The sequence below is a fragment of the Polypterus senegalus genome, chromosome 8 (genome assembly GCF_016835505.1).
Source record: "Polypterus senegalus isolate Bchr_013 chromosome 8, ASM1683550v1, whole genome shotgun sequence".
Classification (NCBI taxonomy): Eukaryota; Metazoa; Chordata; class Cladistia; order Polypteriformes; family Polypteridae; genus Polypterus; species Polypterus senegalus.
Window position 1 is genome coordinate 177,944,730 of NC_053161.1, and position 26,909 is coordinate 177,971,638.

Consider the following 26,909-nt stretch of genomic DNA (forward strand, 5'->3'; position numbering starts at 1 on the left):
TTTATATTGATTTGCATATTCAAATATGCAAAATTCTGGTAGGAGTGGGGGTGGGACAACAGGCACATGCCTGTGCGTTACACTTCACGCTAAGTGGGATTAATGGAATGGAAGTTGGCTTACACACAGTTTTGTGCATCTGAAGTTTTTTTTGCGTGCATGCACATTTCCACTTTTGTCCGTACACCATGTTTTAGTGCGAATTCTACGCACAGCGTTATACATGAAGCCTCAGGTCCTTTTGTTTTTGTTATTTTTGAGTTAATGCAGAGAAATGGGGCTTTCCAATGTCAAGCAAATCAACACAGCCGCAAAAGCATACTGCAGCTTGGGCAGTGTTGTCAAATCCTTTGCGAGCAGTCTTCCTTTCCTTCCACACACCCGGCCAAAAAATAAAAACTATTTATAAACTCTAAAAACCAAATACGTTTTTAGTAAGTTATTAAGAAAAAAGAAAAAAAAAACCCACATGAAACAGATCAGGGGATTCCAAACTCAATCCTGGGGACGCACTGTGGCTGCAGGATTTTCTTCCAACCAGCTTCCGTTTTTCATTGGACTCTTAGCCTAAATAAGTGAGTCGTTATTACTCAGTTTCTGTGTTTTGGAGATAATAAAGAAATTGCAAACTAAGTTTGGTCATTTTTTTATTAAAATGTAATTAGCAGTTAAATTTCAACCTCATTTTCATTCTGCTTTTCCAGGTGTTCTGGTTATTTGATTAATTACTAATTGGTGAGTCTGACACTGAAGGAGTTGCTGCTTTCATCATCCTGGGTGTCTGCTCACTATTGGGGTTAAATGAAGTGAGCAAATGAAGAGGAAAAGGGGAAAATAATAGGAAAACAACTGAAGAGAGTTAGCTTTAGAAAAAAATAGAAAGATTTCGAATTGTATTATAAATGTAAAAACCATACTGTTGTGTTTTTTCTGAATGCTGAATAAGAGTAAAAAAAAAGACCAGCTAGTTAAATGAGATCAGTCGTTATCGATTATCACCACTGATTGTGAATCTGGTTGGAACAAAAACCTGCAGCCACAGTGGGTCCCCAGGATCGAGTTTGGGAACCACTGAAATAGGTCATATTTAACAAAAATAAAAAAAATAAAAAATAAAATCAGCTGTTTTACTTATCATTCCCTATTGTGATGTCACATCAAAGAGAGAGACTTGGGCAGCCAGAATTTGGCAAAGCATGCACTCCATTGTACGGTGTACACCACATGTGGCAATTAATCAAAATGGATGAATAGTAATTTTCTCAAGTTAAATAAAGAGAAAACTGAAATCTTAGTGATTAGCAATAATGGATACAATGAGGCTATTAGAAATAAACTGGATACATTAGGATTAAAAGTCAAGACGGAGGTAAAAAGCTTAGGGGTGATTGTTGACTGTAATCTGAATTTTAAATCACATATTAATCAGATCACTAGGACAGCATTTTTCACTTAAGAAACATAAGTAAAGTTAGACCTCTTATATCACTGAAAGATGCTGAGAAATTAGTTCACGCGTTTGTTTTCAGTCGACTAGATTACTGTAACGCACTCCTCTCAGGACTACCCAAAAAAGACATAAATCGTTTGCAACGAGTGCAGAATGCAGCTGCTAGAATCCTAACTAGGAAAAGAAAATCAGAACACATCACACCAGTCTTAGCCTCACTACACTGGTTACCTGTGTCATTCAGGATTGACTTTAAAATTCTGCTTATGGTTTATAAAGCCTTAAATAATCTCGCCCCATCTTATATATCGGAATGTCTGACACCTTATATTCCAAATCGTAACCTCAGATCCTCAAATGAGTGTCTCCTTAGAATTCCAAGAACAAAACTTAAAAGAAGTGGTGAGGCGGCCTTCTGCTGTTATGCACCTAAAATCTGGAATAGCCTGCCAATAGGAATTCGCCAGGCTGATACAGTAGAGCACTTTAAAACACTGCTGAAAACACATTACTTTAACATGGCCTTCTCATAACTTCATTTTAATCTTAATTTAACTTAATCCTGATACTCTGTATGTTCAATCTCCTCAAAATAACTATTCATGGTGGCTCTAAAATCCGTACTGACCCCTACTCTCTTTTCTGTTTCTTTTTCCGGTTTCTTTGTGGTGGTGGCCTGCGCCACCTCCACCTACTCAAAGCTTCATGATGCTCCAACAATGATGGACGGATTAAAAGGAAGAAGTCTATGTGACCGTCATCATCATCAAGCCCTTCCGTGAGAATCCTAAATCCAAAGAGGACTGTTTCATTTATGTTAGGTAGAATGCCCAGAGGGGACTGGGCGGTCTCATGGTCTGGAATCCCTACAGATTTTATTTTTTCTCCAGCCGTCAGGAGTTTTTTTGTTTTTTCTGTCCCCCCTGGCCATTGACCCTTACTCTTATTCGATGTTAATGTTGATTTATTTTGTTTTATAATTGTGTCTTTCATTTTTCTATTCTTTAATATGTAAAGCACTTTGAGCTACTGTTTGTATGAAAATGTGCTATAGAAATAAATGTTGTTGTTGTTGTAATCTGACACAAGGTGATTGCACTATTTAAAACCTGTCAACTTGCATATCATCGCCAAGTTTACAAGACCAATCAACAATAAAACAGAGAGGAAGGAAAAGACAACCTGAGGTGGCACAGCTGGGATGATACTTAATACGATAGGAGGATCCTACCGCTCCAGCTGGACAGCCAGAAACCGGTTTATCTGTAACTGGGCTTACCATGCCTGCTGTTGGTTACATTCATTACCACTTGATGTCTTTGTTGAGGGATTATGGTTCGCCACCTTCCCCTCCCTGCCACACATACACATACTTAAGATGGGCATTACAAGCGGCAGGTTCTACCACTCCAGCTAAACGGCCAGCTCCTAACAAAGAGCAAATGACCTGCAGAAACCTCTAGAACTTGACAAGGTCTCTGTCACTATGTTTAATAACATGGAAGACACAAGCAGGGCTGTGGAGTCAAAGTCGGAGACAATTTTGCCTACCTGGAGTTGGGGCAAAAAATGTACAGACTCCAACTCCTAATAAATTTAAATTGTAATTAAAAAAAATACAGCAAGTTCAAATGTCCCATTTCATAAACAATAGTCATAATTAAGTACTTCTCTTAGGTAAGAATAAAGCCCAGTGTATAGTTGTGTTACTACTAGGGTGAAGTTCAGCTGAGCTATTATACAGGGTGGGCCATTTATATGGATACACCTTAATAAAATGGGAATGGTTGGTGATATTAACTTCCTGTTTGTGGCACATTAGTTATTATTTTGAAGTCGGCCATTTTGGATCCAACTTTTGTTTTTTCAATAGGAAGAGGGTCATGTGACACATCAAACTTATTGGGAATTTCACAAGAAAAACAATGGTGTGCTTGGTTTTAACGTAACTTTATTCTTTCATGAGTTATTTATAAGTTTCTGACCACTTATAAAATGTGTTCAATGTGCTGCCCATTGTGTTGGATTGTCAATGCAACCCTCTTCTCCCACTCTTCACACACTGATAGCAACACCGCAGGAGAAATGCTAGCACAGGCTTCCAGTATCCGTAGTTTCAGCTGCTGCACATCTCGTATCTTCACAGCATAGACAATTGCCTTCAGATGACCCCAAAGATAAAAGTCTAAAGGGGGTCAGATCGGGAGACCTTGGGGGCCATTCAACTGGCCCACGATGACCATTTCGCTTTCCAGGAAACTGTTCATCTAGGAATGCGCGGACCTGACACCCATAATGTGGTGGTGCACCATCTTGCTGGAAAAACTCAGGGAACGTGCCAGCTTCAGTGCATAAAGAGGGAAACACATCATCATGTATCAACTTCGCATATCCAGTGGCCTTGAGGTTTCTATTGATGAAGAATGGCCCCACTATCTTTGTACCCCATATACCACACCATCAATTTTTTTGTTCTAACAGTCTTGGAGGGATCTATCCAATGTGGGTTAGTGTCAGACCAATAGCGGTGCTTTTGTTTGTTAACTTCACCATTCACATAAAAGTTTGCCTCATCACCTAACAAAAATTTCTCCTGCGGTGTTGCTCTCAGTGTGTGAAGAGTGGGAGAGGAGGGTTGCATTGACAATCCAACACAGTGGGCAGCACATTGAACACATTTTATAAGTGGTCAGAAACTTATAAATAACTCATGAAAGAATAAAGTTATGTTAAAACCAAGCACACCATTGTTTTTCTTGTGAAATTCCCAATAAGTTTGATGTGTCACATGACCCTCTTCCTATTGAAAAAACAAAAGGTGGATCCAAAATGGCCGACTTCAAAATGGCCACCACCCATCTTGAAGTTTTCCCCCTCACATATACTAATGTGCCACAAACAGGAAGTTAATATCACCAACCATTCCCATTTTTTTTTTTAAGGTGTATCCATATAAATGGCCCACCCTGTACCACCTGATATTCACATATTGTAATCTGGATTATGGTATATTACAAAAAGTGTTTTCATTTTATTTCAGATATAATGTGTTTAACAAGTTCATGTGAGTGTAAACAAGTGAAATGAGATAGGTGGAGGTGTGTGCTGTGGCCTGATGTCTATTCAGAGGTTCTTGTCTTTTGTTTAAACTGGCCAATACGCTAGAGAGTCAGCTTCCTAGCCAGTAGTTCTGTGGTTAAATGATGTGTATGTTTCCTTCGTTTAATCAACATGGAAAATAAGTTAGCATATTAAATAGAGGAGTTGGAGTCAGAAGTACCAGAAGCTAAGGAGTCGGAGTTGAAGGATTTATCTACCGACTCCACAGCCCTGGATACAAGAATGGGGTTTCTGAAAGGACAGAGTAATTTACCAGGCTCTAACATTTTTTTTCTGAGGTCTTGCCCCTAGTCCTCTTAGAAGGCATTTTTAAAAAGCCTTTTGATCTGTGACCCTATACCAGTCTGTGCTGTGCACTGACTGGTATGTACAAGGTTATAAAGTGATAAGAAGTGGTGCACGCAGGAGCAGATGATGTTCCGACTCCAAGGGTCCATTTGTCACTAACTTGCAAGGACATGAGAAATACGCAGTAATCACGTACTCTTGTAATTAACCGTGTATCATCAAAGGAAGACCAAGCATTATCAGGAAATCTGACAGAAGGATGACTGGGTAGCGGAAGATTAATAAAAATTGGGTAATGCAGTAAGACAATGAGCGGGAACACAGAAGGTAATCAACTAGGGCAGTGCTTCCCAAACCCACTGTTGCTGCAGGTTTTTGTTCCAGGTAACTGGATTCCTGGGCTAATTAAGTGATGTGTTATTTCACAAGTTCTCAGTTTTGGGAACAACAGAGAAATTAGAAAACTAAGTTTGGTAAAATATATTTAAATGTACCAAGCAGTTATATGGGAATAATGTATTTTTACCTTTTTAACAATATTTTAATCTTGATCTTCATTCTACTTTTCCAGGTGTTCTAATTGTTTAATTATTCCATTATTTACTTCTGGTGGGTCTGACGCTAACGTAGTTGCAGCCTTTGATTATTCAGTGTTGTTTGCTTGGCTATTTTTAAATTATTAATAAGATACAACAAAGGGGGAAAGCTGCACAGAGAAAGGGCAAAATAGAATGAAATCAACAAAAGAGAGTTAAGCCTCCAGCCTTGACTTTGAGTCCATTTCTCCTTTCCAAACCGGTTTATTAGTTCTGTGATGCCTCTGAAATTCATTCCTTGATTGGCTCTCTTCAGGTCAGGCCCCAGCATATCCATTGTTGTTGAACTCTGTACTCTGACCATTCCAGTACATCCATTATTATTCTCTTTAAGCCTTTCTCCAGTTCAGTTCGTCCCTAACTCGGTCCTGGTTGAACCGTGGCTTCAGGTTTTTGTTCCAAACCGATTCACAATCTGTGACAACACCTGATCACTCACCTACCATTTAATTAGTTGGTATTATTTTTCTGTTATTCTACATTCAGAAAAGCACAGCTGCATGATGTTAGATATTTATAAACTCTCTCTGCTTTTTGCTAGAAATTTAAAGGAGGGTCACTGGAGGTGAAGGGGGTTCACCCAGTTAGTAAAGACTAGGGGGGTCACAGACTGGACGGTGAACATTTAAACGACGTGCTCAGGGATGACGACTCTTTCGATACACTAACACAATGTCTTCCTGGTATTTCTGAATGGATGAATAGTAATTTTCTCAAACTAAATAAAGAGAAAACTGAAATCTTAGTAATTGGCAATAATGGATTCAGTGAGGTTATCAGAAATAAACTCGATGCACTAGGATTTAAAGTTAAGACGGAAGTAAAAAATTTAGGGGTAACCGTTGACTGTAATCTGAATTTTAAATCGCATATTCATCAGACCACTAGGATAGCATTTTTTCACTTAAGAAACATAGCAAAAGTTAGACCTCTTATATCACTGAAAGATGCTGAGAAATTAATTCACGCTTTTGTTTTCAGTAGACTAGATTACTGTAACGCACTCCTTTCAGGACTACCCAAAAAAGACATAAATCACTTGCAACGAGTGCAGAATGCAGCTGCTAGAATCCTAACCAGGAAAAGGAAAATCCGAACACATTTCTCCAGTTTTGATGTCACTACACTGGTTGCCTGTGTCATTCAGGATTGACTTTAAAATACTGCTTATGGTTTATAAAGCCTTAAATAATCTCGCTCCATCTTATATATCGGAATGCCTGACACGTTATATCCCAAATTGTAACCTCAGATCTTCAAATGAGTGTCTCCTTATAATTCCAAGAGCTAAACTTAAAAGAAGTGGTGAGGCGGCCTTCTGCTGTTATGCATCTAAAATCTGGAATAGCCTGCCAATAGGCTGATACAGTAGAGCACTTTAAAACACTGCTGAAAACACATTACTTTAACATGGCCTTCTCATAACTTCACTTTAATTTAATACTGATACTCTGTATGTTCAATTCTTCATAATAACTATTCACAGTGGATCTAAAATCCGTACTGACCCCAACTCTCTCTTCTGTTTCTTTTTCCGGTTTCTTTGTGGCGGCCTGCACCACCACCACCTACTCAAAGCATCATGATGCTCCACCATTGATGGACTGAAAGCCAGAAGTCTACGTGACCATCATCATCAGGTCCTTCCATGAAAACCCTAAATACAAAGAGGACTGTTTCATTTATGTTAGGTAGATTGCCCAGAGGGGACTGGGCGGTCTCGTGGTCTGGAACCCCTACAGATTTTAAATTTTTTTTCTCCAGCCTTTGGAGTTTTTTTTTTTTTCTGTCCACCCTGGCCATCAGACCTTACTTATTCTATGTTAATTAATGTTGACTTATGTTTATTTTTTATTGTGTCTTCTATTTCTCTATTCATTTTGTAAAGCACTTTGAGCTACATTTTTTTGTATGAATATGTGCTATATAAATAAATGTTGATTGATTGATTGATGACAAGTTGTCCAAATGTTTGTGTGTTCTTTTCTTATATTTGTTTGTTATTGGGATTTGACTGACGATCACACCACATTGATAGGAGGAATTAATGTAAAAATCCAGAGTATTCCAAAGGGCTCACAAACTATCTTGCAAGTGTACTTTTATATAGCACACTCTATCAAGGGCAGGCTTAAAGCTTTACAATTATAAGCAAGAACAACAAAGTGTTAAACCTTACAACATTAACACAGATGAACTACCTTAAAACACCAACAACACTACATTTCTAAGTTTCAGATAAAAAGCACAAGACCTCCCATAACCCCCAATCCTCAAACATACGCATATTTTTATTTCACACCTACTTGCTCCAGACTGATTTGAAGGTGGTGGCTGATCCTCCAGCGTTCTAACGGATGACATTTCCACACTCCTGTTCGTGTCAGACTGTAATGATTCAGACTTAACATCGATGGAAGGCTCCAAAGATGAACAGTGTGTGCTCTGAGAGGAGACTAACGCGGTCACTGCTCCATCTTGATATCCATAATGAAGGTCTTCTTCCTTGACACTTTCCACACTTTCATGTTTGGGTGTCACGATACTGACAGACTTCTCTTCAGCCTCCTCTTTAATGCCCACTGGCCCCAGTTCACAGTCCTCATCCTTAATGCAGAGATTCTCCTGTTTGAGGTGGACAGGCTCCCACCCACACTCCTCCTCCTTAATATGTACAGTCCTTTGCTCCATGATATTCATGTCAGACTCGCACGTTTCGTCTCTCCCATCCATCTAGACATTAAACAGATGATGTTCTCTCTCTCTCTGTGAAAACAACAGAAATGATTTCCATCAAAACTGCACCATTCATATCTAAAGACATTTGAATTTCCTTTGGCAACAACCTCACAGTTAGGGTTTACATCAAGTCAGACAGTTCATGGTGTGTTAATAATCACTTACTAATCTTCATATTACAGTATCAGAATTAAAACGGATGTGGGAGTGGAAAGAAGGTTCAATGAGCTGGCGGAAGACCATCTGGCACAGTTTTGGGTTAGCAGTATGAACAACTTGGATTGAACATGAGGTGTACAGAATCAGAATCTCTTTGTCACTGTAATAAATACAACAAAATTAGGTGCAGTCCATGCACTGTCAAAATTATAAATAAATATAATTACAAAAGGATAAGAAGAAATAAGGTAGAACACAAGCATTCAACATAAGTGAACATGAACACAATTGCACACTGCCGTGGACTGGCGCCCTGCCCAGGGTTTGTTCCTACCTTGTGCCCTGTGTTGGCTGGGTTTGGCTCCAGCAGACCCCTGTGACCCTGTGTTAGGATATAGCGGGTTGTATGATGACAGACTGACTGACACTATTGCACAAGATGTAATTTATTGCACTGCTGGAGGTGATTAGGTGGCATTCAGTGCCCTAATAGAAGCAGGATACAAACTGTTATTCAGTCTATTTGTCTTTGTTTTGATGCTCCTCTATCTTTTGCCTGATGGTAACAGTTGGAACATGTCATGAGTGGGACGTGAGGAGTCTTTCAAGAGGTTTTCCACTTTCCTGAGGCAGCGATAGCTGTGCAGTTCATCCATAGTGGGTACAGGACAGCCTATGATCTGCTGGGCAGTCTTTACGATCTGCTGAAGTGTTCTCCTCTGCGCTGTTGTGCAGCTGGAAAACCCCACACAGAAGCAGTTAGCACAGGATACTCTCAATACAGCAGTGATAGGACGACACCAGCGGTTTTTGGAGGATGTTATTTTTACTGAGGACTCTCAGGAAATCAAGTCTCTGTTGAGCCTTCTCCGCCAGCTCAGCTGTATTCACACCCCAGGATAGGTCTTCCATGATGTTGACTCCCAGGATGCAGAAGTCTGACACCCTCACCACACAGTCCCCTCTCATGTAGTATGGTGGTATGATGTCCGTTTTCTTTATCCTGAAGTCCACAACGAGCCCCTTGGTGTAAATTGTGTTCAGGAGCAGGTTGGTGTCACTGCACCACACTGTCAGCTGCTCCACTTCATCCCTGTTAGGCGGACTCATCCTCCCTAGAGATGAGCCCCACCACAGTGGTGTATCATCTGCAAATTTGACCATGGTGTTGCTGCGGTGGGCAGGGGCGCAGTCATGTATGTGCAGCGTGAAGGGCAGGGGGCTCAGCACACAGCCCTGAGGAGACCCGGTTCTGATGCTGCTGGCCGAGGAGATGTGGGGGCCCACTCTAACTCACTCTTTGTGCGCGGTCAGTCAGGAAGTCCCACATTTGTGCCATCATTAACAATGAGGAATATTTAAGCCAGCAGGGTTTGAGGACTGTGTTATGAAAGGGAGACATGTCAGGAAGGTGGAGATGAAAGAGGAACTGCACTTTGCTAGGACCATTCAGCCTGCACCAGGAGAGGATGAACAGGTGAAACACTGGGCTTGCTAGCTTGGGCCGACATGATGAAGCTTACCTTCAATTTTTAACTTTAAATCAGACAAAGACTTTTGCTTGGTAACCAATTAATACAATCATCAAAATTCTGCCCAGTCACCCTTTTACCTGCTGAGATAATCACAACGAGCAGATTATATACAACGCCTTGTTTCCATTTTAAAGTGTCTTATACCCAGTGTTCTCCCTAGCGTCTTTTAGCCGGGTGCTCCGCCCGGCTAATTTAGTTGAGCGCCCGGTTGTCATCTCGCATGACATTGTGAGATGACAGCTGCAGGCCTAATGATCTGCAGAGATGGCAAGGGACGAGCGGGTGGGTGGGCAAATATTTTAGAGGTAGGATCACAAGTTGCGAGGTGCTAAAGCTAATAGTGAGGACGAGGCGGAGCGGAGTTCACAAGCAAAGAGTATGGGGAGGTGGGCTTTTGAGAGGGGGGTGTACATGGTAATAGCAGGGGCGGAGCAGTTTAATTACAGTAGCAAGGAGTATGGGAGAGGTGGGCAGGCGAAAGGAGGCTGTACATGCTAATAGTGGGAGCGGAGCAGCACTTCACAAGCAAAGACTATGTGGAGGTGGGCGGGCGAGAGGAGGATTGATAAAGACTCGTGGAACCAGCCTATTAGATATCAGTAAAAGGGCGTCAGGAATTGACGTCTCTGTTCTCAGTGTCAGTACAGTCTGTGTAGTGCTGCTAAGCTTGTCAAGAATAAAGTTGACATGTTGACTTTATTCTCGTAGTTTGTCATTAAATGGTAGAACATCACAAACTAAACTTCATCTAAAAATGAATATTTTATTTACTAGATTTTCTCAAACCCCATCATAAATTATGTAGCGGATGAAATGCTTTGTGTTATCGTGTGATGATTGGTTATGCGGAGAAAGAAAAAGGAAGGGTAGGAACTGGGGTTTTGGTACGTCAGACAGACAGCACGCATGCAATAAAGAAAGCCCGCTCAGAAGAACATTCATTGAATTCCATGTTCGTGTCTCCGACCACCAGATTACGAAACCTAAATTTACACAATATTTAAGTTAAACCTGTGCGATATCCAGTCATACATCCAGTTGTTTTGGAGCCTCGTCACACCTGCCATAAAGTTCTCTACACTGAACGTACACCTGGGGACCCCTACTGCAAGGAAGCAGCACTACCGCCACACTACCGTGCAGGTTTAATACCTGCTTTAATGCATTTCATCATGAAAATGATATCAAGTATGTATCTTAGCATTGTAAATGTTCAGAGAGCAGGAATATCATAAAGTGAATGGATTCTGTGCAGCAATCCCTCCCAGTGCAAGAGGAGGTCTGGTTAAGAAGCGTGTAGTGATTAACAACTCGGTCGGGGAACACAACACAAAGCATTTAATGCACTACACTACCTTATGACAGGGTTTGAGAAAATCTAGTAAATTAACCATTGATTTTTAAGATGAAGTTTAGCTTTACGACATTCTACTTTAATGACAAAATAAACTACGAGAATAAAGTGGAAATGTCGACTTTAATCTCGACATAAACGGCAAGAAAAAAGTGGAAATGTCGAGAATAAAGTCAATATGTTGAATTTATTCTCGACATAGTTTTTTTTTTCCTTCACTGTGGCTCTAATACGCTTCAGTAATTTTGTTAAAGTGACCCATCTGCCATTCCTATTTTTGTACATATCTTGCCCTGACATAGTGCAAGTGTGCATTGGATATCCAACAGGCTCTCACTTTCCCACTCAAAAGTCTTATTCATAGGTACATAGGTACTAACATGAGCAAAAAAAAAAAAGTGTTCAGAAAACAACATTGCTCTGTTGTTTCAGAAATGAGACGCCACAAACTAATGAAGGTGCAGCGTCAACTCCTCATGTGGCAATTTCAGACAAACACATTGCAGAGGCTGGTCCATCAGGGGAAATCTCTTCAGCACACACTCTGCCAATTAATAAATCTAAGCACCGCTTATCCGGATTAAAACAAACAATGGATTCAAGATTTTGATTGTTTAAATATTTCATGTACAATGAGCATCACATACCACGTTCTTTGACCATTAGCCAAACATCCCCCAAGAAGGGAGTTACCTTTGGTAAATGTGCCACGCACAAGAATCCTTCTATATAAAAGCGGTCGGGTGTCCTTCCGTCCCGTGAGTGCTACGCAGAAGCGGAGTTTCACACACGCCCCGTCCATTTTGCAATGCACGATGGGATTTGTAGTTTCGTTTTTCCAGGTAAAAGATGATTTTCTACTCCAGACTGTGCGATATCATCTTCTTTCTTACTATATAAAAGCGGTCGGGATTGTCCTTCCTTCCCATGAGTGGAAAGCGTAGCGGTATTCCGCTTATCACAGACTTACTACTTGCAGATTGCGGTACGAATCGACATGATGTGAGCAGAGTTCTGGTGCTCCCATTGTTCCCTTGCTTTTGTGCGCGACGCTCTGGAAAAATAGACAAAATGATGTCTCTGGAAATAATTAATGTTGATGGAGTACAAATGCCACACCGCGTAGTAAATATCAGGGGGGTTCAAAAGGGCGACCTCAAAATAGAAAAAAAGTTTAAATTTCATCACAAAATAACAGAAACTACGAGTATTAAAGTAATACCGCTCAAATGCAATATAACCAAATTAATGAGTTTGTATAAAATATCAAATTGATCTACATATTGAATTGCCTTAAGAAGTGGTCAACTAGGCGGGTGAGCCTAGTTGGAAAAAAAAAAAAAAAGCTTGTTGGACCATGAAAAAAGTAAAACGCACACTGAGTTTTCTGCTGACCTTTTAGGAAAGTGTGTACTAGAGCAAACTGGAATCAGTCAAATTGAATGATCTGTATCTCTGTTAAATATCTTGCAGAGAGATGCTTTTGTGGGAGCTTTAAGATCCATGTATTGGTTGGCAAAAAATGAGTTGCCACATACAATGTTGTTTGAAAAGCTGTTGGAACACTGTAAAGAAATGGGTTGTTCCTTTTCTAGGAAGAAAACAAAAATAAATATATAACTGAAGACACCTTTTGCATATGCAAGTTGGCTTTGAAGAATATTTCTTAATTTTTTTCATTGTTTTCACTTTTCTTCCCGACAGTGGCAATACTTGTGCCTCTTGGTTTTTGTCATAACAATTGTTATTTAAAACTGTTGTTAGGGTTGCAGGATCCTGAATTGGATACTTCTTAAATTGAATAAAAAATATTCTGGCACAAGTGTCAAACCTTAAAAAAGGAAGTCATATTGAGCAATAGAAAATAATTATTGATAATTATATAACCACCAAATTTCCCATTCTACCCCACCCGGCTAATTTTTCATGCCATCCGGCTGGAAAAAATTTCTGGGGGAGAACATTGTATCCCGTTGAACTGTATACTCCCCTGCCGCAGAAGTAAAAGCTCATGAACCTGACTTGAGTTCCTGTGCCATTCTACGTTGCACCACCATTACAGGGATGGACACTAAGGGCGTTATTTTTCAATAGGAGTCGCTAGCTCCCTAGTTGGAAATAGTTCTTTTTAATTGCGGCATTTTAAGTAACCTGAAACTATATAGATAAAATGTAAAAAGGTGATATCCCTCCCATAGTGATTTGGCGGTATAAAATCACATAAGAGAAAATAACAGCTTTCTTTAATAACGATTTACACGCCATTACAAGCGGAGGAAGCCAAATCGCAAAACTTTTATCAAGGTGGGATCTCGATGTATACAGCTCTGCCATTTTTCAAGGTGTTTGGCTGCTATCCAAGTCTTTTATGCTGTTTTCTCCATGTGCAGGCCCTTACTTAGGTTCCAAACAACTTTCATCTCTAACATACAGAAATACAGTAATCCCTCCTCAATCGCAGGGGTTGCGTTCCAGAACCCCCGCGATAGGTGAAAATCCGCAAAGTAGAAACCATATGTTTGTATGGTTATTTTTATATATTTTAAGCCCTTAGAAACTCACCCACACTGTTTATAAATATTCTCCGCACAGTTATACAGTAAACCCTCGTTTATCGCAGTTAATCCGTTCCAGACTCTACCGCGTTAAATACATTTCCACGAAGCAGGATTCTTTATTTATAAATTTAATATTTTCGCAGTTAGAGCATAGAAAACCTGTTTACGACCTTCTAAATACGTTTTTAACATTATTAGAGCCCTCTAGACATGAAATAACACCCTTTAGTCAAAAGTTTAAACTGTGCTCCATGACAAGACAGAGATGACAGTTCTTTCTCACAATTAAAAGGATGCAAACATATCTTCTCTTCAAACGAGCGTGCATCAGGAGCGGAGAATGTCAGAGAGAGAGAGAAAAGTAAACAATCAAAAATCAATAGGGCTGTTGGGCTTTTAAATATGCGAGCACCGCGATAAAGCAGCGGCAATGAAGGGATCAATGTGAAGGTAGTCTTTCAGCATTTTTAGAGGAGCCTCCGCATCTTCTAAGCAAACAGCCTCTGTGCAAACAGCCCCTCCGCTCACACCCCCTCCGTCAGGAGCAGAGAATGTCAGAGAGAGTGAGGGAGACAGAGAAAAGCAAACAATGAAAAATCAATACGGGCTGTTAGAGCTTTTAAGTGTGTGAAGCACTGTGCCGGAAGCATATCGTATATCATTGAGGAGTTTTATTTGATATGTAATACGTTCTCTGATTGGGTAGCTTCTTAGCCATCCGCCAATAGCGTCCCTTGTATGAAATCAACTGGGCAAATAAACTGAGGAAGCACGTACCATAAATTAAAAGACCCATTGTCCGCAGAAATCCGCAAAAAATCCGTGATATATATTTAGATATACTTACATTTAAAAACCGCGATGGAGTGAAGCTGCAAAAGTCGAAGCGTGATATAGTGAGGGATCACTGTATATAATGTCCATTTTTGTAGTTGTACCTTCTCTCTTCAAATGCTTGCCTAGCAGTTCTAAATGCTATGTGCTAACTTTGGCCTGGCCTGTACATGCGAGTGGATTTAGAAAATAATTTTTGTACAGAGCACAGTGACATTAAACTTATTTTCTGATTACAGGTGTTTTATAAGTAAAAGTGGCATAATGAAGGCCACCAGATTAGCTTCATGTATTAGTTATGAAACGTAGGTGTCAAAGGATTATTGTGAGAACAGAATAAGACCAGGAGATGATAACGTGAAGCAAACATTGAAGTTAGATGAGAAGCCAAAGGCAAGAAAAACACCACAAACAATAAGAGAATCAAAATGGAGATCAAAAAACCAAAAACGAGAAATGATGCTGGGGCTTACTTGATTAGAAATGAATTATAACAGATATCAAATTTCAAAAGTTCTCAAGTGATAATGTGCAATATAATCACCGTATTTATAGTGTTACATCAATACAATGATCACAGTCACGTGATGCATCCAACCATGTCATGCACAGAAAAAAGAAACAAAAAACAAATTGGAATAAAAAAAAATAATAAACTTTTACAATTCACTTGAAAATGACCAAATAACCTTAAAAAAACAGATTCTATGAGGTATAAAACCAAACAACAAACCAGAACACACATATAGAATGTCTTGTTACATTTGTTCTGATTAAAATGCATTCAATAAATTTGTGTGATAACTTAATGGAAATAAAGCACAGCAATGCCTCTTTTCCCAATAGAAGGTGTTCAAGAAAACAGGAGAGCAAAGTTTCAGTTACAAGTGGAAACTCCATCACCTTCAATGGAGAAAATAGCCCCCAAAAAGCCCAAGTCTTAATCTTTAGTCATTCAGCTAAAACAGGCCACCAATGAGTTCTCCATTAAATGAACTGCTAAACATTTAAAACCTTCTGAAGTCATTACCGAGTGCGCGTGTGAGACAGATGCAAGTAAACTCAACAATGCTAGACAGTATCCAATAACAATTACAATTTCTGTTTACACAATAATGTTGTTTGGTTTTTAACTTTGAATTTTTGTCTCTCATTAAGGCCTTAGTAGCTTTTGGATTTTATCATCTTTGGACGTTTTCTTTTTTTTGTTTTGTCATGAGCACCTCCCAGTCTTCTCTCAAAAGTTCCTATCCACAACAATATGGAGTGCTTGTGGTCACAGCCATAACAGCCATTTGGACCTTCTCGATTAAAGACTCAGGGAAGGTCATGTTTAACAGAGGCATTAGGTGTCACCGGAGGGTTTACAAATAAAAGTGCCTGAAACAAGGGGCTGGGTGACGGTGGGGTTTGGGTTGTGGGTTAGGTTGAGTGGACAGTAGCCACATGAAACGGGTCTCTCTACATGTTTGCAGATTTTACTTTAAAAACATAAAAACTACAATTTCAGCTCTACTTTCAAAAACTCACAACAAAATTTTAACAAATTTCATCTTGTGTGTGTAAACATTGTACCCAAAGACACAACATCATTAATAATTTCATATTTAACACTGTGCTAAACCCCAGCTGTCCCCAGTATTGTGACCTTGTTACGGTGGGCCCCTTGTGCACCTCAGTCATCCATACATCTCTGCTGTCTGGAGTTTTGTGCTTTTCATAGAACAATTTGCTATGGGAAACCCTAGAGGGGAGGGGCCAGAGAATGAACAACCAATTACTGACCCTCATGAATATTCTAATTAAACCAAAGAGGATCTTACCCAGAAATGAGGTGTCAGGCCTTCAGGTGATGTTCATCTAACATACAGCATATGGGGCGTTACGACCAAACACAGCTTAGTTGTGCTCAGCAGAACAGCCTGCCATCACATAGGACTGATAAACATATGATAAATAAAAACAGAACTCACGTGACAAAAAACAGAGTACTGTACTTGTACAGGGAATGAACCAACCATCATTATCATCAGTAGCCATAATGTGGGGTACATTCACACTCAAGTCTATGACCAAGTCAAGGGGCATCGTCAGAAAGTTCACACACACAAAAAAAAAAAACAACCAGGGTGAGGTTCGAATTTAGTGTGTTCTCCAATAATCATTATCAACAGGCATTACTGGCTTGATAAGATTTAGCATATTCAGAACAATTAAAAATTAACTTTCTATCCAAACATTGTTTGTGAATGTCTGCTATCTACATTAGATTAAGCGGATTCAGAATGTTAGGTCGTGTTACTACATAAATACATATAGATGGATGATGGACAAACTTTGCCAATTAAAATTTAAATTACAGCTCTAACAGAGGACTTACACTGTGCCTCTACACGTTTACCTCCCTCTTTACATTTCTATTCGTTCTCTGCTCGTATCTGCTCCAACTCTTCTCTGTTGTCTTCAATTCGTTGTTCTCTTTTACTAACCAGACTGACTCGTCGCCGTTCTTTTAATGTCTCGTCTTTAAACTGTCCACTGCGGACTGAAAGCAGAAATCAAAGTGCTGTGTGCGCGCCGAACAAGCGACTCCTCAAGGTCAGCAATTTGACAAGAAGCCGACTTGGGGGGAATAAACTGAAACGAATTAAGTTGAGGAACATTCGGTTTGACTGGGCGATGAGAAGCGGAAATGGCACCAGTTAACGTGAAGTGAACAACAAGCACCAAAGAGCAGTAAAGATATCCGGAGGTAGGGGATTCCCTCGTGCAGCGGGCTGACGGACACGAACGCGCTGCTTGATTCTCATTCAAGTTTTGTGCAGTAAACTCACACGTATCTGTAAGTGTCGCCCCGATCCTTTCCGAATTTCCCGCCCGTAACGCTCTTATTCTTCACAGTTTTTTTTTTTTTTCTGGAGGTTGTGCAGACCAACGTTAAGTTGCGTTACCGCCACCTACTGAGCTGGAGTGTGAAGCAGAGACTCATGAAGCTCAACAAGCGGGGATGGTGGGGCTTGGAATGCCTCACCTCAGATGCAGAACATTCCAACAGTATCTGACTGTTGCAGGATAAATGCGTTGTCTGCATATCTCTGTATGCTGTTTATTTATTCTAAACAATGAATAATTTAAGTCTGTAATTAACGTAATATTGACTTTCTACCTCCCACTTCACTCTTTTCCCCCCCAAATTCTGAAATTCATATAAATGTCTCCCTTTCTCGTCTTTCTACCAGCTCTTTTAGCAAATTGATTTAACTGATTTTTTTTTTTTTTTATTGAGGCTTTTGCTTACCAATTATGCAAGGGCACCGTTATATTTATATTCTTAATACGGAGTGACTGCGTAGCTAAATCGTCAGGAATCTCCCAAATTACCCACATACGCCATTAACAGCTTCACAAAGGATCTTCAGTTTCCACAGATGTTGCTCTATTTCTATTACTATATCTGACCCACATTTGGAAACTCCCGATTTAATCCTTGATCCAGAGTTAATAAATCAGAACAAACAAGTACGTGCTCTGGCGGACCTCTTCGACTCATTCTAGGGCAATAATTATTGCCACCATTTCGGAGCTGAATACGAACAAGTTATCTGACAGACTTTTCCAAATGTTAATTTGGAACATACGCTGAAGCCCCAATCACTGGACCCTTCGGGCCACCTGTATAGATCTGCAAGAAGCCATAATATGGTCTTTGGACGTATAGATTGAACATTTGCACAAGTGAAATGCATTCTGCCTTTCTTTCAGTTTTTCTCCCAAATATTCAAATCCACCACAGATTACCGAATAAAACACGGAAGAACCACAGAAACATGTACACTGGAACCAAGATCACATTTAAATAAAACAAGTTTTTTTCCCCCCTATTCATTTCATAACCGTCCAAAACTGACTACTTTATTACGCTACTGTTACCGGACGTCTGCCATTATGTCCGCTTACATTAGACCAGTAGACCATTTACGTAAATACAAAGGTAACTCTACTAATACAGCTGATATTGGAGGTGCCTTCATAGCACCATGAAATATTCTTAAAACCGGAGCTTGAATCGTATCAAGGGATTTGAAACGACGCTGAGACACATACAAAACATTATAATCAATTGCAGTCTTAATGAACGCAACGTACAACTCACCCTCAGCTAAACAAACGAGAACTTTAAGAGCATTCTAACGCTTCTCTAGAATTTTACTCACATGTTCCTTCCGTGTTATTTTTTTTCCCCCTTCCACGTTCCTAAGAAGTTTTATCACCGATTCTTGTTTAAGAGGTAAACCACACAGCCTCAGTCTTTGAAAGGAATAGTAAATCTTTCGGAGCCCGCCACGCTTAACCACAGAAGCTGCCTCTAGTGCGTGCTCAGTGTAGACGGCGACGAGGCTTCAGTGACGTCATGCGGCACGCGCCACAGGCACACGTGACCACAGATGGCCGATCACAGAGGTCGTACTGCCCGCGCTGACGCGGCCGCCATAATGGTGCGGTCAAATCCGCGTGTACAGTCACAGACGGGTATGGAGACGTGCCGACTTCTGATATTACAATTGTTAATTATAACATTATTGTTTCTTAACCGATTTTCGCAAAATTTGTTTTGTTATAATTTCTAGATATTTCTGCATATGTATAGCCAGCTCTCTAATTTACGTGGTGTATTGCTTGTAAAATATTTATTATTAATAACTGCAAGAAGTTGTAACGGTTAAAGCAGTTATATATAAATAATAAATACATAACTAATATGTTGAGTTTTCTCGAAAGAAACGTACACATAATAATGTGACATCTTTTCAGCATACAGAACGGGTAGATCTAAAGTATAGTACACATAATACAACCGCCAATATTGCTTATAATAATAATAATAATAATAATACAAAGCTAGCTTCAGGTCACGAAATAAATAAATAAAATCCCTCATTAATTAAAATAGATGTTGCTTAACATAAACACTTGTTTCCCCCATGTTGGAAATAATCTTTATTCAACTATAAAAATGTTCTGTACAGCACAATGGAAATAGTCTGCTTTGCATAATTCTGGTGCTGTTCTAATTGTATGCAAGTTTAATTTCTTTTCTGTTTATTTATTCCTTCATTGCATGACCAGCCACTAGCTGTGTATATTATTGTTGTTGTTGTTGTTATTTTCTTTGTCTGATATTTGAATGCATTTCACTCTCCAAGTTGTATTTTGATGTTGTTGACTGTATTCTGCCTGGCTGGTTGATCATTTAGGACGATGAGCCTAAAGTCAAAATTCATGAAAGAGTATTAAGTAACTGGACACATCTTATACATGCTCTGTGTCCAATAAATTAATACAAATATGGAATGCAAAGAAGAAGGAAGGTAGGAGATTTGGAGCCTCAGCCCACCTTTAAGCATTAAAATTCACAATATCACAAAGGACCAGGGGCCTCGTGTATAAATGGTGCGTACGCACAAAAATGTTGTGTGCGAACGTTTCCACACTCAAATCGTGGCATATAAGACCTAAACTTGACGTAAAGCCACACACTTTCCACGGTAGCTCATACCCTGTCATACGCAAGTTCTCCACTTGGTTTTGCAGATTGGCAGCACCCAGCGTCAAAGCAGTGCTACTGTTCCTGTGTGGTTTCCCTTTCATTTTTAGATCCACATCCCTTTATAAATACACTGAAATTAACCAGATATTGTTTATTAGTTTAATGCATCTGATTGTAATTAACCAGTAACAATATAATGGTCCATGAACTGGTCAAACTATTCCAAATACCATAACTGCTTTAGTGTTGTTACTCTCACTGCACCTTCTTCTTCTTCTCTTAGCTGCTCCCGTTAGGTGTTGCCACAGCGGATCATCTTTTTCCATATTACTCTCACTGCACCACTCAGTGTATTTATATCACTGTATCTGAGTGGGGAATCACAGCTCCACAGTAGCTGATCGGAAAGACAATTATCAGGATATAGCATCAAGCACACGCTGCCTCAGCCATGCTTCCTATTTAAACTGCTTCTCACACGGCAAACGCTTCAAAACCTTTCCTGTACGGACCTCGCAGTTCAGAAACAGTTTCATCCCAACTCTAAACGCACTCAATCAGTCCATCAAGTACTCCTTGTAGAACTGTTAGTACTTATAAGTGCAATCCCTTCACTGTAAACTTGTGATACAGTTATAATATTGCACAACCTGGTCCACTTTATAAAGCGCATATTTATATATAATAACGATATCATTTTTAAGATGAAATGCAGCAAAATGTTTATTATATTATACAGATAAAACTTTAACTTCATTTAAATAATCTATATTGTTAATAAAAAAACATGTAAGGACACAGACACCGATTGTTCCTGCCTCACGCTGTATTCTTGCTGGGACTGGTGCGACACTGGAAGGATAGATGGATAGAATAATTAAACATGTACTACAAAGATATTTCAATGCTCCTTAAATGTTTTGAAGAATCGGCATTCTAAGCTTACAGATGGCTTAACGTCTATTACAGAGCTGATTGTGTGTCGATTGGGTATTTGGAGAAAGAAAAGGAAGGACAGGAATCGGGGGTTAGTATGTTTGAGAGAGACAGTACTGCTGCAATAAATTATTTCATTGAAGGTCACGCATGGCGCAGCAAGCATTTTGCGTGAGGCAGGAACAATTACTGGACAGAGTGGCAGCTCGCCACTATCTCTGCATCACTGTGTTCCCATGTTTAATAACATGTCTAACTCCTATCATCATGAAGATGATATCACGTATACTGTACATCTCAGTATTGTCCTGTCGGAGGAAGAGAAAGCCTGTTTAAGAAGCATGTAGTGATTCACACACAGAGCACATAGAAGATCAAATACAAAACAAAGCATTTAACTTGCTACTTTAGTTACGATGGGATTTGAGAAATTAGTAAAGGAAATGATTTAAAGATGAAGATTATGATGTTCTACTTTAATGACAAAATAAAACTACGAGATTAAAGTGGAAATTTCAAGATTAAAGTTAACATTTCATGCTTTTTTCTCACTGTGTGCCTATTATTTTTTCTTTGTACCCTAATAAGCTTTCATATGACACTCAGACGGTGGGCTACGACTCGCCTTTTCATGGCAACTTTGATATTTGACAACTTCTTTTTTATTTCCGGCACTGTGCGACTTTGTGAACTTGAGCTTTCAAGTTTTTCCAGCACTCTATGTAAATCGATCAACTTCCTTTTGTTGTTTGTATCACTGCTTAAAGCAACAAATAGTACGTTTTTCTTTACCTCCACTTGGTATTTGCTGAAATTCTCCCATTTACCCTCATGCTTTTGTCATTGTCTTTTCACTGAACGCTGAGATTAAGGGTTATTTATATTGATCTGCATATTCAAAGAGGCATAATTCTGGGAGGAGTTTGGGGAGTGGCAGCAGGCACGTGCATGTGCGTTACTTTTCACGCTGACCGGGATTTATGTAGAGGAAAAACGTGGAAGTTGGCATTCGCACAGATTTATGCATCTGGATTTTTTGTGCTTACGCACATTTCTGCTTTTGTCCTTTCGCCATGTTATAGTGTGAATTCTACGCATGCCGTTATGCGTGAGGCCCCTGCTCACAAAAATTGTAATGTACATTTCTTTCATTGTAAAACTGAGCATTAAATCAGTGTGGCAGTGACCCACTATCACAAATAAATATTACAACTTGTCACTCGGGGGGGCTGAGCAGGGCCGGATTTAGACTTGATAAGGCCCTAAGCTATTTGAGACATGGGACCCTTTATAAGTCCAGATAGTCTATGTAAGTGCCAAATATGATTTGTTTTGGGGGCCCCCAAGAAGGCGGGGGCACTAAGCTATAGCTTGTGTAGCTTATACATAAATCCTGCAGTGGGGCTGAGTGGTGCACAACTGGCATGGTTACAATGCTATTCATTTTGTCTGTCTCTATGACCTCAATACGTCCACACAGAAAAGAAGGAGCAGGTGAGTAGTAATGAAAGTAGCATCTTTTGGCCCTGAAGGGTGTATGTTGAATCAGACTGAGCTGCTTCGTGTCCCTGCAGTGTGCTGATGAAACTCTCAGACTTAAAAAATGGAAAAGAGGACCATTCAGATATGTTAGAAGTCATTCATTCATTCATTCATTCATTCATTGTCTAATCCTCCTCATTAACTTGGAGTCCGACCCTCAATTCTCTATCACATTTCATTTTCTGTCCCTCGAGTTTTCTTTCATATTTTTGAACTTCAAGAAAAGAAACATCGGTTGCACATCCACATGCTCAACACATCCGCTCTTCTGCTTGTCATCTTTCATGTCACATGTACAGGAGAATTCTAGTCATTGCAGACTGACAACACTCTTTTCTCTTTGTCAACATCTTTTGTTCTCTTCTTCATTGTATACAGATTTTTGTTTTACACTTTATGAGAAAAAAACCCTGAATTTCCTTTAGTACACCATTTACTTTCCACATCTTGACAACTTCTCTAAAACTCCATCTGTAATCTTAAAAAATGCTTCACCTTAGATTTGTTGATTTCGTCCTTTGTTTTTAATTTATACTCTATAAACATTTTAGGGTATTTTTAGATTAAGTCAACTCTGTCAGAGATGTGATGAACACACCCCATTGTAATGTACTGGGATGGTAATATCACTTCTTGAGAAGCCTACCAAATGAACAAACTGATTAAAAGGGCAGGCTCAGTTATGGGACACCTTTTGGTCCTGCTGGTGGTAGTAGCGGAGCAGAGAATGAAGACAAAAGTGAGTGCTATTCTGAACAATGCTGCACCCATTTCTGTGACATACCAACACCAGGGACTTCAGCAGAAGGGTGTTGAGAAAGTACTGGGACTCCTTCATATTGTGTTGCCCTAACCCCAACACAGACTGGCAGGACACAGGTTCAGCACACAGCACACACTTTATTTATACAGTTGACTTCCCAGCACACAAGGCACAGTCCTTCCTCCTCCTGATTCTGGCCATTTAGTGGCGGTGACTGGCTCCTTTTATAGGGCACCTAGAAAGAGTGTAGGTGCTCAACGAGCTTCTTTCGGCAGCACTTCCGGGTATGGTGGAAATGCTGCCAAATAGGGCCCTGTAAATGTCCAAACGGCCCCTGGTGCTGGCCACGGGTCCCAACAGGGTTGAGCTTCTATAAGTTTCCATGACCCGTGGCCCTGTTGGAAACCACGGGGGCTACCCTCTGTTGGTCTGGAGGAGAAACGGTCTTGAAAACATTTTCTCCACCCAGTCCTTTCATAATCAGGGCGTCCTTGCTGAGTAAGGGCCCTGGCCGTCCAACACAATATCTACAGCAATACACCTTTATAGTGTCTCACCAGTGCTATCCTCTTATACTTGGATGAGTCAGAAGGTTTTTTTGCATGTCTTTCATGTGTTTAAGGAGGATTGTTGTTATTTGTTTGATTTTGATTTTGTGGTATTTTATAAGGAAGTTGGGAGTGGGAGAGAAGTATGTAAGAGTTGTACAGGATATGTACGAGGGAAGTGTGACAGTGGTGAGGTCTGCGGTAGGAATGACGGAGGTGGGATTACATCAGGGATCGGCTTTGAGCCCTTTCTTATTTGCAATGGTGATGGACAGGTTGAAAGGTAAGATTAGACAGGAGTCCCCGTGGCCTATGATATTTGCTGATGACACTGTGATCTGTAGCGATAGTAGGGAGCAGGTTGAGAAGACCCTGGAGAGGTGGAGATATGCTCTAGAGAGAAGAGGAATGAAGGTCAGTAGGGACAAGACAGAATACATGTGTGTAAATGATAGGGAGGTCAGTGGAATGGTGAGGATGAAGGGAGTAGAGTTGGCGAAGGTGACTGAATTTAAATACTTGGGATCAACAGTACAGAGTAATGGGGATTGTGGAAGAGAGGTGAAAAAGAGAGTGCAGGCAGGCAGTGTGGAGTGGGTGGGTGGAGAAGAGTGTCAGCAGTAATTTGTGACAGACGGGTATCGACAAGAGTGAAAGGGAAGGTCTACAGGATGGTAGTAAGTCCAGCTATGTTATATGGGTTGGAGACGGTGGCACTGACCAGAAAGCAGGAGACAGAACTGGAGGTGGCAGAGTTAAAGATGCTAAGATTTGCATTGGGTGTGACGAGGATGGATAGGATTAGAAATGATGACATTAGAGGGTCAGCTCAAGTTGGACGGTTGGGAGACAAAGTCAGAGAGGCGAGATTGCGTTGGTTTAGACTTGTGGAGTGGAGAGATACTGGGTACAGTCATGGACAAAATTATCGGCACCCCTGAAATCTTCCCAGAAAATGCACCATTTCTCCCAGAAAATTGTTGCAATTACAAATGTTTTGGTTTCCACATGTTTATTTCCTTTATGTGCATTGGAACAACACAAAAAAAACAGAGAAAAAAAGCCAAATCTGACATCATGTCACACAGAACTCCAAAAATGGGTTGGACAAAATTATTGGCACCTTTTCCAAATTGTGAGTAAATCATTTTATTTCAAGCATATGATGCTCGTTTGAACTCACCTGTGGCCAGAAACAGGTGCTGGCAATATAGCAATCACATCGGAAGCCAGTTAAAATGGAGAAAAGTTGATTCAACCTTTCTGTTTTGTGTCTGAGTGTGTCACACTAAGCATGGAGAACAGAAAGAAGAGTAGAGAATTGTCTGAGGACTTGAGAACAAAAATTGTGGAAAAATCTCAACAATCTCAAGGCTACAAGTCCACCTCCAGAGATCTTCATGTTCCTTTGTCCACTGTGCGCAACATAATCAAGAAGTTCACAACACATGGCACTGTAGTTAATCTCCCTGGACGTGGACGGAAAAAAAAAAAAATTGATAAAAGACTGCAACGAAGGAGAGTCCGAATGGTGGATAAACAGCCCCAATCAAATTTTAAACATATTCAAGCTGTTCTGCAGACTCAGGGTGCAACAGTGTCAGCTCAAACTATCCGTCGACATCTGAATGAAATGAAACGCTATGGCAGGAGAGCCAGGAGGACGCCACTGCTGACACAAAAACATAAAAAAGCCAGACTGGAATTTGCCAAAATGTTCTTGAGGAAGCCAAAATCCTTCTGGGCGAACGTCTTGTGGACAGATGAGACCAAGGTAGAGCCTTTTGGTAAAGCTCATCATTATACTGTTTACAGAAAACCTAATGAGGCTCATGAAGAAAAGTACACAGTACCTACAGTCAAACATGGTGGAGGTTCTAAGATGTTTTGGGGATGTTTTGCTGACTCTGGCACTGGATGCCTTGACTGTGTGCATGGCATCATGAAATCTGAAGACTACCAAAAGATATTGGGGTGCAACGTAGGGCCCAGTGTCAGAAAGCTGGGTCTGCATCAGAGGTCATGGGTGTTCCAGCAGGACAATGACCTCAAACATACCTCTAAAAGCACCCAGAAATGGTTGAAGACAAAGCGCTGGAGAGTTCTGAAGTGGCCAGCAATGAGTCCGGATCTAAATCCAATTGAACACTTACGGAGAGATCTCAAAATTGCTGTTCTTAGAAGTCGCCCTTCAAATCTGAGAGACCTTGAGCAATTTGCAAAAGAAGAGTGGTCGGAAAATCCAGTTGAGAGGTGGAACAAGCTTTTTGATGGTTTTAGGAAGGGCTTGATTTCAGTTATTTTTTCCAAAGGGTGTCCAACCAAATATTAAGTTGAGGGTGCCAATAATTTTGTCCAGCCCGGTTTGAGTTGTGTGTGAAATGATGTCAGATTTGGCTTTTTTTCTCTGTTTTTTTGTGTTGTTGCAATGCACATAAAGGAAATAAACGTGTATACCAAAATATTTGTAATTGCAACAATTTTTGGGAGAAATAGTGCATTTTCTGGGAAAATTCCAAGGGTGCCGATAATTTCGGCCATGACTGTATATTGGCAGAAGGATGTTAAGGATAGAGCTGCTGGGGAAGAGGAAAAGAAGAAGGCCTAAAATAAGGTTTATGGATGTGGTGAGAGAGGACATAAAGGTGATGGGTGTTAAAGAACAAGATGCAGAGGACAGAAAGATATGGAAGAAGATGATCTGCTGTGGCAACCCGTAATGCGATCAGCCGAAAGAAGAAGATAATGAACAAATAATCAAAACAAGGGAGTCAATATATATTGAAGAAACTGAAAATATTTTTATATACAACAAGACCGATCACAATACAATGAAATTGACTTGGTTTAAACCTTGAAACGTGCAGGTGGTGCTTCCTGGGTCTTCTCTATTTTCCTTGCCTTGTGGGATTTAGATTGACTGCAATTAGAAAATTATT

At 40.1% G+C, this 26,909-nt stretch overlaps 1 protein-coding gene across 3 annotated transcripts in view; it reads right to left on the reverse strand.

The window, feature by feature from the left end:
- The window catches only part of LOC120533407 (gastrula zinc finger protein XlCGF26.1-like), a 67,444-nt gene extending 48,430 nt beyond the window's left edge, over window positions 1–19,014 (reverse strand). Inside the window, exons 1-2 of one of the 3 annotated variants that reach the window (XM_039760272.1) lie at window positions 18,848–19,014; window positions 7,761–8,220 (exon numbers count right to left, since the gene is read on the reverse strand). In XM_039760272.1, the coding sequence (XP_039616206.1) occupies window positions 7,761–8,187 (427 nt within the window). In that variant the 5' untranslated portion in view covers window positions 8,188–8,220; window positions 18,848–19,014. Of the gene's footprint in view, window positions 1–7,760; window positions 8,221–17,013; window positions 17,508–18,847 lie in introns of those variants that run through there. The other 2 variants (XM_039760273.1, XM_039760271.1) reach the window with 2 other exon arrangements.
- Window positions 19,015–26,909: the final 7,895 nt, after the last annotated feature.